General features: G+C 39.6%; 1 protein-coding gene across 6 annotated transcripts in view; it reads left to right on the forward strand.

Moving 5' to 3' along the window:
- cacna1ba (calcium channel, voltage-dependent, N type, alpha 1B subunit, a) overlaps nt 1-15,178 on the forward strand; it is a 120,336-nt gene that overhangs the window by 68,823 nt on the left and 36,335 nt on the right. For 4 of the 6 annotated variants that reach the window (XM_046385654.1, XM_046385655.1, XM_046385660.1 and 1 more), the window contains exons 19-25: nt 1,310-1,375; nt 3,820-4,596; nt 5,030-5,196; nt 6,304-6,424; nt 7,961-8,090; nt 9,025-9,084; nt 10,022-10,128. In XM_046385654.1, coding sequence (XP_046241610.1) covers nt 1,310-1,375; nt 3,820-4,596; nt 5,030-5,196; nt 6,304-6,424; nt 7,961-8,090; nt 9,025-9,084; nt 10,022-10,128 — 1,428 coding nt within the window. The remainder of the gene's footprint in view (nt 1-1,309; nt 1,376-3,819; nt 4,597-5,029; nt 5,197-6,303; nt 6,425-7,960; nt 8,091-9,024; nt 9,085-10,021; nt 10,129-15,178) is intronic. The other 2 variants (XM_046385657.1, XM_046385658.1) reach the window with 1 other exon arrangement.

Consider the following 15,178-nt stretch of genomic DNA (forward strand, 5'->3'; position numbering starts at 1 on the left):
AGACCAGTTTCCTTCTCTCAGTTCTGCTTAAAGCCTAAGTATGTAGAATCTTTACAGTTAGAGTTTCCTGTTTCTTTCTGTGAAGTGCACAAGCATAGACAACCCAAGTTAGAGTTTCTTTCACTGGCACTTTCATGCATGGTCTCTGTTTTTAGATCTGAAATGTGATGATGACAGCTTCTTGTTGAAACAAAAGCATGATGTTAACTAACCTCCTCGGAGTCAATGTCCCAGTGAAAGTCAGTGTCATCTGGTCACTGCTTGCACACATTATGTTCTTTTCTTCACAAGACAGATCCCTGTTTTCTGTCTCCTAAATCACCTCTTCTGTAAATTATTGCAAGAAAAAACAGAACTTCAACGCACGGAAAAACACTACTTACAAGTGAAGTGATTTTTATTATTTTATTTTATTTTACACCATCTTAAACAACCCCTATGTCCATAACATCCAGTTATAGTTTGGACTTATAGATTGTCCTGGCTGTGCAGTACATAATAGAGTGTATTAAAAAGCCCGTGCTTACGGTCCTATGCGGCCAAGCTGAATGGTAAAGAAAAAGGTTTGGATAATACACAATACACACTTTCAATCTCGAGGCACTGGCTCATATACACAGTGACCTTAATGTCATTCATTCTAGTCTTTAAAATGGCACTAATCAATATTTTCATATACATAATAGGTCAAATGACTGTGTGTAATGTGAAAGGAGTCTCTCGCAGTGATGCAGACAGACTAGGAACTCGCTGATGAACTGCAGTGAAGCATTTAACAAATATTTTTCACATGAGTTGGTGGAGAGCAAACCATAGGTATAAATAGAGTGAATACTACACTTACATTCATCAGGTGGACACAAATATGGCTCTAAATGAATGCTAATAGTGTTTCATGTTGGAAGTATTAAGTCAGTGTTGTGAAGTGTTTTGCCAGTCAAGCTCCAACATTACTGTGTTCTTATTCGACCCATGTCGTGATTTTTGTATCCAGGGTAACTTAAAATTAAATTTCAGAAAATTCAGTATGGTTTTAACATACAATGAAATTTAGCTTGTTTATTGATATATATATATATATTCATATCTAGGCTTTCTAGGCAATGAAAATGTCCCATGGACCATTGTGTGACATTTCCTTTCTGGTTCCGCTTTGTGTTTGAGCTTTGGCTCCCCATTGCATTGGAATGTGATGGGAGGCTAAAGGACACAGAGAAGACAGAGAAATGTCGAATGATGTCTGGTTCTTTCTCTGACTTCATCCTATATGATGTTCCCCCTACCCCATTTTTGTTTTCTGCATGTGCAGTTTTCTAACACGCAGTCGAGGTAACGCGCACTCTAGCAGCTCATCCATCTGCAGCGTTAACTCACTGTGAGTTATTACCTCTCTATTACAATGTTTAAATCCTCCCATTGCCCTTCTTTCATCCCTCTTCTTCTACTGCCAACCTCTCTCTTCCTCCGGTGTTACCTTTATGTCATTCTTCAGTGTGAATTGTTCACGAGAACATGGCAGTCCTTCTGCTGTTCTGTTTTTATTATTTCTCTGTGATGAACAAGTGTCACTCGAGTTTCTCTGTCGGTACCTGTCTGTTCAAGACTAACATCCTTCTGTCTGAGAGTGATTTTTTTTCAGTGACCGCACCTAAAAATAAAAATATCATTGTTCACAGTATATGTGTTCGTTATGTATACTTGCAGTTGTGATTTATTTTCCCAAGCTAGTTGGAAATATGCATGTTATTATATGTGTTAGCCTTATAATTGTGAGGCGTTTTTAAAGATGTATGTCTTCAGTAGAGACCAATGAACCAGGTACAAAGGTAGTGGTTACTGGTCAAAACCGTTACTGGTTTTAGTTTTTTCATTGGATTTCTTAACAGTAAAAGAAATAAAGAAAAATACCAGTTTAGTTCCCACACTCAATTTTCCGTGCAAGAGCAACACCTGGAGACTCCTTACTGACTAAATAACCATGAAGCTGCTGAGTAGCTTTTCATTTGGTCATCAATTGAGGTGTCTTTGCACCATGTTTATGTGAATTGATTACTAAATAATACTAACAGTACCAGATTCCTTACACTTTACCACCCTACATCCAAATTAGTAGCACCTTTGATAGATGATAATCTACTAAGAGTTGCTTAGTTGCTTTTTGTAGCTGCTACACTATGAAGCTAATATGCAATATGTTATTATTCTGCAATTATACCACTACTGCTTTGCTTGACAAATACCGTGGCCAACAGCTGAAAGGCAAAATTAGTGTCTTTAATAATATTTAAGGTTATAAAACTGTATTTGTGTACTATTTTGAGGATTTTTCAAAAAAAATGTTCAGTTATCTTGTTAAAATCTTTAAGATGACATCTCCTCATTTTCCTCATTTACTCATTAATCTCTAACTGTTGGACACAAAATGAGTATAACTTAACTGTAAAGCCATTTCTCAGTGTTTTTGGAGTCCTTGCTGAATATTGGACCAAGACTACCTTCCAAACTATTAGTGATGTCACAAATCATACTCATAGGCTCCGCCTCTTCGAGTCAGATTTTTACTGGACACAGAGAAAATTTACAATAAATGTGAAAACAGTCTTACAGTAAAGTAATTTTTTTAGGAACAATAAGAAAAACAGGAGGGGGGCTTTCATTTTCAGTAAATGAAAACTTGCACGTGGTAGCTGAAACAACTGAGGTAGAGAATGGATAGTTTTTACAGTGCCTCAGTCCCCATTGTTCCTCTGCTATGTTCCAGCAACAGTTTCTTTTGACTTTTTATATAATTTTGCATCTCTACTGTACATGCTCCTCTCTTTGTCAGTTTTTGTCCCTTTGTGAGTTTCCTGAATCTTATTCGCCTCCTCTGTGCTTTTGTCTGTAACCTGTTTCTGTCCCTTTGAAGTTCCCTCTGTTTGTTTCAATGTTGCTCCCTTTATGTGTTTGTAGGAATTATGTCTGCACCCCAGTCCATCACTACCTGAGGTAAACCCAACCGTCTGCTAGCAGGGTGGTCAATGATGATAATGATTACAGAGAAACATACATATTCACATTCTCATTTTTCTACATTCTTAAAAACAAGACCACTTAAATGAAACCAAGCTGCCCTGCATTGTTGTCATGTACACCGTGTCATGGGCTTTTCTGTTCATTCAGTTCGTCCAGTCCCATGTTGTCCATCCACCTTTTTGCAGAGTAGTGGAGTACGAAGAATGGAACTGCACGATGATGGAGCGTTGAGAACATGAGATGAAGTTTTTTTGTGTTCCTAATCAGTGTAGTGAACAGATTGATTCCTCTGGTGAAATGCCACACAAGAGATGGCATTGCCACATGTAATTTCCCACTGTAGAATCAGTTGAAGAGACAGACCTGTTTTTCATTCATGCAATATCAAATGTGCATGCATCCAGCCATTTCAAAGTGCTGTATTAACCACGGACACTTATAGAGAAAAGTAGCATGTCAACGCATGGTGATATGGACATGCTTGACCTTTGTTCAGGCATATCCATGGATGAGCTGTCTTCACAGACCCTGTGGTTTGCTGTGTGGAAAGCTCCATTGCATATACTGTAAATCATTCACATGTAGGGAATATGTGTGCCATCATGAGATGTAAAATTAAATATACTGTTGGTTTTATGTCCCATGAAGTCATCAAGTGTAAATGTGTCACACCTCAAAGGAAACCATGACTATGACTTTATTCATCAGACAAAAAAAAAAAAGAGGGCTTACTAAATGATTTTTCCATTTCGAGGATAATAACGATCTCAGTGTTTTTGATCTGTCTTGTTCTTATGCCCCTAGTAAGGAGCAGCAGAAGTCAATGAAGACGATGTCAGTGTGGGAACAGAGGGCCAACCAGCTGAGGAGGCAGAATCGGGCGAGCTGTGAGGCCCTCTACTGTGAGCTGGAGCCTGAGGAGCGTCTCCGAGTGTCCTCAGCCCTCCACATCCGACCCGACATGAAAACCCACCTTGACCGACCACTGGTTGTTGAACCTCGTGATGGACCTTTGGTGGGCGGCCACACACACCACCATCACAAGCCCTGTGTGCCAGAGGAGGCTGAGAGCGCCGCTGACCCTCCTCCTGCTGTGCCTCACCAAACCCGACGCCACCACCGCCACAGAGACAGCAATCGGACAAGAACAAATGATAATGGTGACACCAGTAAGGATGGGGTTCACCACGTCCATCACAGCCGCTCCAAAGACCATGACGGCAGCCGTGGCAAAGAAGGGAAAACTGAGAGGTCCCGTAGCCGAGAGGGAGGCAGGAGGCATCACCATCAGAGCTCAGTGGATGACAGTGGAGGTGGAGTCACAAGTGAGAGAGAGCATCGACATCATCATTCACATCGGCAGTCCCGAGGGGGCAATGGGACTGTAAACAGCGGAGGGAGGGGAGAGCGGAGATCCCGCCACAAAGATGGACGTTCATCTAACAGGGATGGGGATAAGAGTTCCAGAGGAGACTGTGGTGTCAGTGGAGAAAGGAGGAGACATCGGACTCATGGATCCAGGGGCCAGTCCGCAGTTGAAGGAGAGGAGTCCAATGAGAGAGAGAAGACGAACACACACAGGTACAAATCTGAATTACTTTGTCCTCTTTTCTCTGAACTCTCTGAACTCTGAACTTGTTTAAATCAGTGGTGGACAACTAAAGATTTAGTTTCAGTTTCAATTCAAAAAAAAAAAAAGTTTCGATTTCACATTTAGTATGCTAGAAAACGAGCCAAAGCAGTGAAAGCGTATCACTGACCTGATCATTTTGGAGTGCACTTGAATTCTAGGAGGAAAATAAACATTGCACTGAAAGAGATCATCAGAGGTTTTTTTTTTTATCTCGATTTACTCCAATGTATCTGGCATTCTGTTGTTTGAAAGTGACCCTGCAGTGTTAAGCTGTGTTTCTACTGATCTGCATATCATTTTTTTAACCTCCTGGCCATCAGTGTCAGATACTGTTTGAGAATACAGTTTATATTAATATGCAAGATGCTATCTCTGTTCTAGGGATAGGTTTGGTGACTCAGAGGGGGAGTCCCTTGCTATGTCCCCCCAGCAGGGCCAACCAGAGGACTCAGATAACCAGAGGAACGTCAGACGGACTGGCCAAACTTCCATCCAAATTCCTCCTGTGACTGTTACCTCCCCACCTGGAGAGACCACCCTCATACAGCGTCAGTACTTGTTGAGGCCCACAGGATGATGCACACATAATGTGACTTATGATTATTACTTCCATGGCAGCCATTGCCTTTTAAGGTCTTTTTTCATAGCCACTCACAATTAAACCAAGTGCAGTATGATGAGTACAGGGCATTCACTGTGAGGAGAACAGGTGATGAATGTGCGCTGCTTGCACATGCATTTTATTTTTGTAAAAATGGCCCTATATTTGTATCTGTATTGGAGCTTTATGTCAGATGTGAGTTGTAGATATCCATGAGGTCTTTGCCTTTCACAAGAGATAAACATTACCATGGAAAAACTGTGTTTTTCTTCCTAAAGAAATTAGTAAAGTGTTTAAGAGGAAGAATTACAAGATAAACAAAAGTAAATGCAGGGAAAAATAAAAACTAAATACAGTTATACAGGGATACACCCAAAACAACTGGGAACCAAAGGAACACCATCTTGGGGTAAACAGCATGCTGAACAGCGTATTGAACAGGTTGCCTCAGTCATCATTTTTGGCCCCGTTCTTAAGTGCTGAATTGTATCCTACCATATGTACTGTTCTCTGCAGTATACTTAAAACCTAAAAAGCAAAAATAAAAATTTATACAGTGAGTTTAAAGAAAGATGAAAAAGTAGTAGAAATAGTACTACAGTAATGATAATAGAATAAGAAAGTATGTATAAGAGAATGTATGCCTTTGTTATAGTAATCAGTAGAGAGATGAAAGGAAATGAAGGAAGGCCACCACAAATGACCCTCTTTTCTAACACAACCAAATAAAGATCTATCAAGGTCTGACCTATCAATGGTGAGCGAGAAGAACAGGAAGAATCAAGCATCCAGCAGTGTAAGGATAACCCCAGATATGGCAGTGACTGCAGATGAGACTTTGAGAGACTGAATCAAATATTTCTAACCAATAGCTGTTTGTACAAGGACATGATCAAAGGTAGCTGGAGGCTGACAACATCTGCTGCAAAGAGCTTCACCTCCAGTGTTGACACATGGCCAGTGTTGCAGTAAAGTAGCATGGTTTTTTGTTTTTATTTTTTTTTCATGACTCTTGCCTCTTGCATTGTTGTAATCAGTCTATGTGTCTTCCCAGTGAACAGTATTGACTGTGAGACTTTGCCCATGAATGAGAAGACCCTGGAGGATCTAGGTCAAAGTGGACCCAAACCCATCCTGCCTTACAGTTCCATGTTCATGTTTGGACAGACCAATCCGTGAGTTTCCTCAACCTCCTCCGTCCACATCTTCTCCTCCTATAGAACCTCCTGCATGCTTATCATGGCCAGAAAGATAGTTTGCTTCATTCACTCATCAGGTTGTAAACAGTGACATATGTTTTGACACAGGTGGGAAGCGGGGCCTTTTGCCTTGAATACTCATTAAATTGTCTGAGTGAAACAAGCAGACTCACAATTCATTGTGAGTTTTCACAAGCAATGAGTATCATTTTGGTCTGTCACAAATTGCTCTGCTGCACCGCTTTTATTTACCTGCCAACCTGGCTGGTAGATTGGCTGAGTTTACCTGTCAGTACACAAAATCATCCATGTTTGGCTGGTAGTAATTTCCAGTTCTGATTGTAACAAGATGACTTCATTTGTGAAGTGTTTGATGTTGTGGCTGATCGGTATATGTCTCATATTAAGGGGAACACTGTTATGTTAAGGCTCCCCGCTGACTTGTGTGCTGATGAAATGAACTTTATTTATGAGATCAGTGCGGCTGCAGCACACAGTAGTTATAGGTATTTCACACATAGCCGTAGCCCCTCATAAGACTTTGTGTGTTAATTGGATTCATGCTGCATTCTGAATAGGATTTAAATGACAAATTTATGTAATGATTTTCCTTCTTTTAGCCTGGTATTTATTCATATGCCTCAGTATGCTTGACTGTTCATTCAGTTTTTTCTACAGTATATTGTAATTGATGCTGTTTCCTTTGAGATTTCTGATGAAATTGCTTGAATACATGTGAATCTTGTTGATTGCATGATGTTTACCTGTTATACTGCTGTTTTTTTCTTTCCTGTTTATTAGACTACACTGTGCTTATGGTTCTAGCCTGTGCACACGTAGGTCCAGTGCAGGCCAAGCTTTTAGCAATTAGATCTTTATGAGTGCATTTTTTTTTTTTTTTTTTTAACAAAATGGGAAATGCACTGCACAGATGTAGTTCTAAGGTCCAAATACACAAAGCTCCACAGATCCACTAGGCCACAAACATAGACTAAACCAGTACAGAAAGCAATCAGGATATACACTCTCTATACCCTGTGGGTTTGAATGTGGTTCTGAGTGGGTTTAAATGTGGATTTTGATCCGCGCATTATGCAGCAAATGGAGTTAACCCGGGGGTTTGAGGGCTTTACATGCTGCTATCTATGGCGGTTTTAACTTCCCCTTCACTACTTCTGACATGCATTTCCATTATTTTGGTTTGCTGACTGCTGTCTGCATGGAGTTTTTCTCAGTATACAGTCCAATGTGCACTTGTATGAAAAAGCACAGCTGTGCTCTTATTCGGTTTCATTATAAGGATCAATATTGTTTTTTGTCCAGCATCTTTCCTAATGAAGATCTATTGACTGAGTCTTGCTTCATTGTGATCCTTGCATTAAACCTATCTGTATGCTTTAGCAGTGGTGACAGTAGCTGCAGCCACAACCTAATCTTTGTAACATCTGTGTTTACTGCTTACTGTTGTCCATCTGTCCCTCCCTCCATCTGTCCCTGCCCCTCTGTCCTCAGGGTGAGGCGGTTATGTCACTACATTGTGACTCTGCGTTACTTTGAGATGTCCATCCTGGTTGTCATTGCTATGAGCAGTATCGCTTTGGCAGCGGAGGACCCTGTCTGTAGCAACGCCCCTCGCAACAATGTGAGAACCTGGTGGATTTTTAAACACAAACACATGCACAAAAATATTAAGATATTCACTGTACTGTCGTGTATAAAGCTGCAGAGGTGGAGGAAGCACTGAGATACTTTACTTAAGTAAAAGTACTAATAACACACAATTAAAATGCTCAAGTATATTTTATTCTTGAGTAATAGTCATTTAGTACAAGTGAAAGTCCTTCTTTAAAATGTCACTTAAAATTTGGAAACAACAACAGGAAAATGTACTGAAAGTACTAATAGTAAAAGTACTGTCCCCTGTGACTGTTATACTATTCTGTCTTTTCTATTTGATGTCATGAGATTATTTTGACTTGCATTAATGTAAAAGCAGGATTCTAATAAAGCCATGAAATGTTTTCACATGAAAAATGACTGGAATGATAATTAAAACAGAATAATTAATTTTCTGTCTATTGATCAACTGACTAATTGTTTCAGCTTTTTGTGTGCAATAATATTATTTTGGAAAATAACTGAAGCCGTCAGATAAACACAGTCAAGTAAAAAGTGCAATATATCCTTCTGAAATGTAGCGAACATAAGAGTGGCGTGAGAAGAAAATACCAAAGTATAAATACCTTAAATTTGTATTTAAGCACAGTACTTGAGTACATCTTTGCCTTAGGGTGGAGCTTAGCCTGTTCATTATCATATGTGTGCTGTCATAATTTAGTCATAATTAAGTTTAATAACCTGTTAAGTAATGAGAACGTAGCTGCTGTGTCTTCCCTCTATGATTTCTTGACTTCTTTTGTTAATTTTGACATATTAACATGCAGCGCCTGAAACAGTGAACACAAACTTAGACACTGAAATGATACACTGAATTATCTGGCATGCCTGCAGAGGATATTATGTTTCTTTATTTCTCTGTCATCAGCTTCGGCACTGATTAAGTCTCTCTTTTGCAGGTGCTCAAATATCTGGACTACGTCTTCACTGGCGTTTTCACTTTTGAGATGGTGATCAAGGTATACATGTAGATGAACACACGTTTTCAAACACAAATATCCTCTTGAATTCATTATCTTTCACTGTGCTTTTCTTCCTCAGAGTTAATCTGTGAGGACTATGTATTTGATTAGAATTGATCAGAATTTAGATGCTGACTCATCATATTTTCTGCTTACTGAAAGCACTTAAGTGATGAATGTGGAGAAGACATTGAGGCAGTCAGTGCCAAGACTGAAGCTCATTGTGACTATGGCAGTGTACTCAGGATATTAGCCTGCATTACTGTCTATTTTTATTGATAATCCCCTTTAATTTTCCTATAAATCAATGCTTTTTTCCATTTGTAAATGGCACTAATAGAATTAATTTCAAAACATGAATATTATAGGATAATCAATAATCAATAATCATCAAAGTTGGAGAAAGAAGTGAAAGGAGTGCATCGGAATCACAAAAATTCTTTTTCACTTTCACAGAATGAGTAGGATTGGTTTGCAGGTTTTCCATTTGTCCCTGGTGAGAGAAAACAGCGGAGGTCGAGCGGGCTAGACAGTTAATGACCAAAGGGAGCGCCGTTAGCAACAACAAAACTGTGAATCAGACAAATAAAAGGTTATTTTCTCCTCAGTGTGTCACATTGCTGACGTTTCTGTGGAACCAGATGAAGTACAAAGAGACGCGCAGACTTTCACCTCTTTATATGTCTATGACACAGAGCAGAGAAAGCGATGTAACCTGGTCATTTTTACTCTACAGACTGACTCACACTCTGCTCTACTCTCTGTAATTCACTGGAGGCTACAAGCCCACTACCCAATGGCTGATGCCTAGCAAAATATTACTACTTGATAAAGGAAAAAGAAGAAAACACACACACACACACAGTCTCAGCACACACTGCCACACTGATGATTGAGAAAATAAAAAGACATAATAGTGGTGTCTTTGGTTTAGATGGTGGACCTTGGCCTGCTGCTTCATCCTGGATCCTACTTCAGAGACCTGTGGAACATTCTGGACTTCATAGTGGTCAGTGGGGCGCTGGTGGCTTTTGCATTTTCGTAAGTTCAATCAGTCTTTTTTTTTTTCATTAAGCTAAAATGTCTCTGTTTTGTAAATAGTTAATTCCTATGATCAGATTCAATGCATAGATCTGATGGTCTGGAGTATCAGATGTAACACATATAGCAAGCTTGAATTACAAATAGTATGTGTAATGTGGACTGTAGTCGGCCTTGTAGCATCCAGTCTGAAAAATGTTCATTAGGAGAAAAAAGATCAGTATTTTTGAACCATGCACCAAAAGGTAATTTAAAAGTGCAGGGAAATGAGTTCATCTTTTGGTTCACATTGTCAGGGCTCTAAGAGGCCTGTTACAGGAGCAAAGACAGGACAAGATTATGTCTAATAATTCAAGTTCTCAGCCTATTCACAGAGCTAGAATTATAATACACAATGGTCAGCATATTGATTTTAGGTGACTGTCATTTCATGTTCCAAATGAGTATGGATAATGAGATGATTCATCGTTGCTGTAAGAAGGAACCTTGTTTTAGTGATACATGATATGACACATACTCACAGCTATTAACTTGACAGCCTTTTTCCTTTACTGCTTTCTCTAAGTCTGAGTTTGCTAATAACAGCCATCATTTTTGGTTACTATTATTTGTTAAATGATTTTCCAAATCAAGGATGTGAACATCAGTACAAACAAGCATTGTGTTGCAGCACATATTGTGAAAGAATAAGAATTGTGTGTGTGTGTGTGTGTGTGTGTGTTTTGTGGTGTTGTGCAATGTGTTTATTGACATGATCCTCTCCCTGTTTCTGTGCTGGGATCGTTGTGAAGGAGCTTCATGGGGTAATGCCTCCTCTACCTCTCTCATCTTGCCTGTCTGTGACATTATCTGTGTGTATGTATGTGAGAGAGAAAACATACATGACTAACACTGCAAAAACAAGTAATTTCTTCACATATTCAGTCTTACTCCTTGAAATTTTCCCAGATTTTCTTCAAAGTACTGTCATAGAAAGAGGAGCACATCTCAGCACACAAATAATACAATTCACTGACATATTCTTTTTTTTTTTTGATTTTCTGTTTATTTGTTTTAGTTGTGTATGGAGTTCCAGTTGTTATTTTGTGATAAGGTGTAGAAATTAAACCCTTTGGTGTAATCCTCTTCCTAAACCTGCCTTATCTACTGTTTATTTATATTTGCTCCTCAATTCTCAGAGGGTAACTGAACACTTAGAGCTCATATATAAGAATTTTACAAGCGCATAAGTTAAATTGTGTAAAGCAATTTCAAGCAAATAAGAATTTAAACAAATATCCATTCTGCGCAGTAAGTAAAAACATATGTGAACAAAAAATCTTTTTTCGTTTTAAGGTTTCATCATTTGGAACTAAGGCATAAATGTAATGCTTTGTACTTGTACTTCTGTCATGACTACATTCCCTTAATTGAACAGTACCATTATTTCTCTTCTATTTTAATATTTCCTCTTTCACTGTATTTCTTTCTACATCATTATTACATATATTATTAGTGCTATCTGATCATTATAGAAAGAGCCAAACAGCAGTCAGCTCATTATAAGATGCATCGCCATCAGCAGACTGTAAGACGTGCAGTATATGAAGTGAAATTGCTTGTGGTTTTGGGTATTTTTTGCAGTGTGCACTATTGTGCCTGAGACACACCCCCATCTCGTCGCCCATCCAAGACCTTCCTGTACTTGCCTATCATGTGCTTGGCTGAAGGTCCACCCTCCATACTCTCCTCTGCTATAGAGGGGCATGTCTCATGCGTGTTCATCATCCTTATCTTCCCTGAGTCTCTGATGGAAGGTGTTTTCATCAGCACTTTGCCTTGCCACTGCTCTGCTTGGACTGAAATGATACCATCAGTTTCACATTATCTGTTATCAATTCACCAGAGGCTCTCTAATGTGACAAGCAAGCCGCCGCCGGAGGGCATAAGTATGACTCAGGGAATATTGATTTTCTCTGTAATCTTAGCATGCGCATTAGATACACTATATGACATCTATGCCTTTAGCTATAGGTTTTTAATGACTGGCCTATGATCATACTGTCACATCATTTCCATTTACATCCTGTTTGTTCTACACTACCCTACTTAACCTGTCTGTCTGACTCAGCATCATACTGTAGATGGGGATATACAGTATATTCATGTGCTAAATACCAATTGTGAGTACTTAATCACGAGTAAACAGATGTACTGTACATTTCAGTGACTTACAACCTGTTTTATTATATCTATTATGGAGACCCAGTGTTCAATATTAAATAAATAAATTATGAAATAATGCTCCCTGTAGTTTACTACCTAAAATGGTAACTGCTGCTTGCAAGGTTAGGTTAACATATCATATCTTCGGCTTCTTCGTCATAGCCTCATTTTTCCCTGAGCTGTGAGATAGTACCGTTGCATATAAAACATACTGTAGCTGAGTAAATGCACCAGTACCAGTACAAATGCAATGTAGTTCTGATCATATTCGTTGATGTAGTGGGAGTTTCTCCGTCTGGAGCAGTGTGCTTTTCCAGCTCAGGGGGCCAAATGTCTGCATCAGACTCATCCCTGTCAAAGGCTACACCAGTTGCTAGCAACACCTGCACTGCTATTAGCACCAGACCCGTGGTAGACTTGAAAGAGAAGACTGGGTCTCTGTCACCTGTAGATGTATCCTCGATTGTTGACCTTCAGCTGGTGGTAACAGTTGATGTCTCTGTGGATAACCAGTTATTTATTTCTGTGCAGCAGTCGGAATTTGCGTTGCCTCTCTACACAGTGACGGGGCTAACTGTTATGTTTTGACTTGACTGAAGTACTCTTGGCCTGTGTTGTTGGTAGTTGCTATCCTGAGGAAAGGGAAAGCTACATAATTATCTATGTGACAGAGGCGCCAACAATAATACCACAAGGAAATGCCATAGGGGAAGTTGTCAGTTCCAATTTAATTTACTATTTTAGTTTTGTTATGTCAGGGCAGATCTCACTGACTTTGCCTTGCCTTAGAGGAGCTTACTTTCTCATTATTTTCATGGCTTTTACATGGATCATCAGTTACTGATTTTTTGCCTGGGATATGCGGCTTTAAACGTTGTCTTTTTGTATGATGGTCTATGTATTTAGAGTGCTTAAAACCCTTTTACAGCATTCTAGTCTTAAATGGACTGGTTTGAAACATTTAAAAGCCAGGTGACAGTGTTTCATCTTATGGAGCTAACATTAGCTCAATTACCTAGCTAATTACAGCTCATATAATCTATGATAACCGAAAAAATAAACGAATAAAACAAAAATCCCGCTCTCACCCCCTCGAGGGTGGTTTGTGTGTCTTGCTCAAGCTCGGGTCCTCTACCAGAGACCAGGGAGTTTGAGGGTTCGGCACAGTATCTTAGTTGTTCTTAGGACTGCACTCCTCTGGACAGAGACCACTGATGTTACCTGGAATTTTACCATTGGCATAACTGTTGCCGTTATTCTCCACATCTTTCCTAGCTCTTCTTCAGCCCTTGGTATTTTTCAAGCATCTTGTGTTCCTTCTTCTTGATGTTGCTTCTGTTGCTCGGGAATGTTACATCTATCACCACTACCTTCTCCTGTTCTCCACTGACTGACAAAATGCTGGTTTGCCATCACTATTTTGTCTGTCTGGATCTTGAAGTATCACTGGATCTTAGCTTGGTTATTCTGAACCATCTTGGAAGGCGTCTTCCGTTCTGACCTCGGGACCTCCTACCCAACTCAGTGCAGATGTTCTTGTATACCATACCAGCCACTTGGTTATGACATTCCATGTACGCTGTTCCTGCGTTCATCTTACACCCTGCTGTTATGTGCTGGATTGTCTCAGGGGCATCTTTGCACAGCCTGCATCTGGGGTCCTGTCTGATGCGGTAGACCCCTGCTTCTGTTGATCTTGAACTGAGTGCCTGTTCTTATACTGCCATGACTAGTGCTTCTGTGCTGTCCTTTAAACAAGACTTCTCTAGCCATTGGTAGGATTTCTTGATATCAGCCGCTTCTACTATCTGTTAGTGGTACATGCCATGCAAGGGCTTGTCCATCCATGGTTGTTAATCCTCCTCCTCCTCATCGTCATTGCCAGATTTCTGCTGCCTGAGGTATTCACTTAGCAGTCCATGTCTCTTTCTGATGTATTCCTAAGTCTTTGTTGTTTCCTCCTGGACAGTGGCTCTGACACTCACTAGTCCTTGGCTTTCCTCGTTCTGGTTAATGTACAGTCTCGGGGTGCTGGACTTGGGATGAAACCCTCTGTACATCGTGGGGATGAAATCTATTTTAATAACAATAGTAAAATGTGCTGTATGTTGTCAATTTATATAGTTCTAATACATTTTTATATGTGTGTACTCATGTAAATATTTCTATTGTGATTTATTGTGATTTATATTTATTTTACATTGAACACTGTGGATCTCCATACCTATGATTCTATCCTGTTCTGATTTTGTTTATTAAATATCTGATGCTTTAGGTGAGTCCAAGAAAATGATTTGCAAAGTCTATTCCGGTCACACCAGTATTGGCAGTTACAGATAGGTGCTGTTTTGACAGACAACTGTCATTGATTCACCATGCATGCCGCCAGGGCTCGTTCTGCTTGCATCCATGTGATCGACTGCCAGTGGCAAGGACAACGAACCGTAGCATCCCCATCAAAGCCCAATCTGTGAATCTGTCATCTCATCTCCTAGAACCACTCAAGCGTTGAGCTCAGTTTGCAGCTTTTTGATTCATTTCACGTTTGATGTTTCAAATTGCAATACTGCCTTTTATTATCAGCTTCAGATGCTAGTGACAACCAGGTGTTTAGGGCTGGGATGATATTTATGTATTTCTTTGATTATATCACTATTATTATTGAGAAAATCTCCCAAGAGGCCTGTTTTGCTGGCATTTGCTCTTTTTATGTAATGTTTTGGTTGAGACTGTGAAGTTGTAGCAACAAGCAATTATGGGACAAAAGCTGAGCAAGTGTCTTTATAATCACCAACAATGTTGATGTTACTTCAGTGATAGGTTACCAGAAATAACATTCAGCATC

This window comes from Scatophagus argus, chromosome 4 (assembly GCF_020382885.2).
Source record: "Scatophagus argus isolate fScaArg1 chromosome 4, fScaArg1.pri, whole genome shotgun sequence".
Classification (NCBI taxonomy): Eukaryota; Metazoa; Chordata; class Actinopteri; family Scatophagidae; genus Scatophagus; species Scatophagus argus.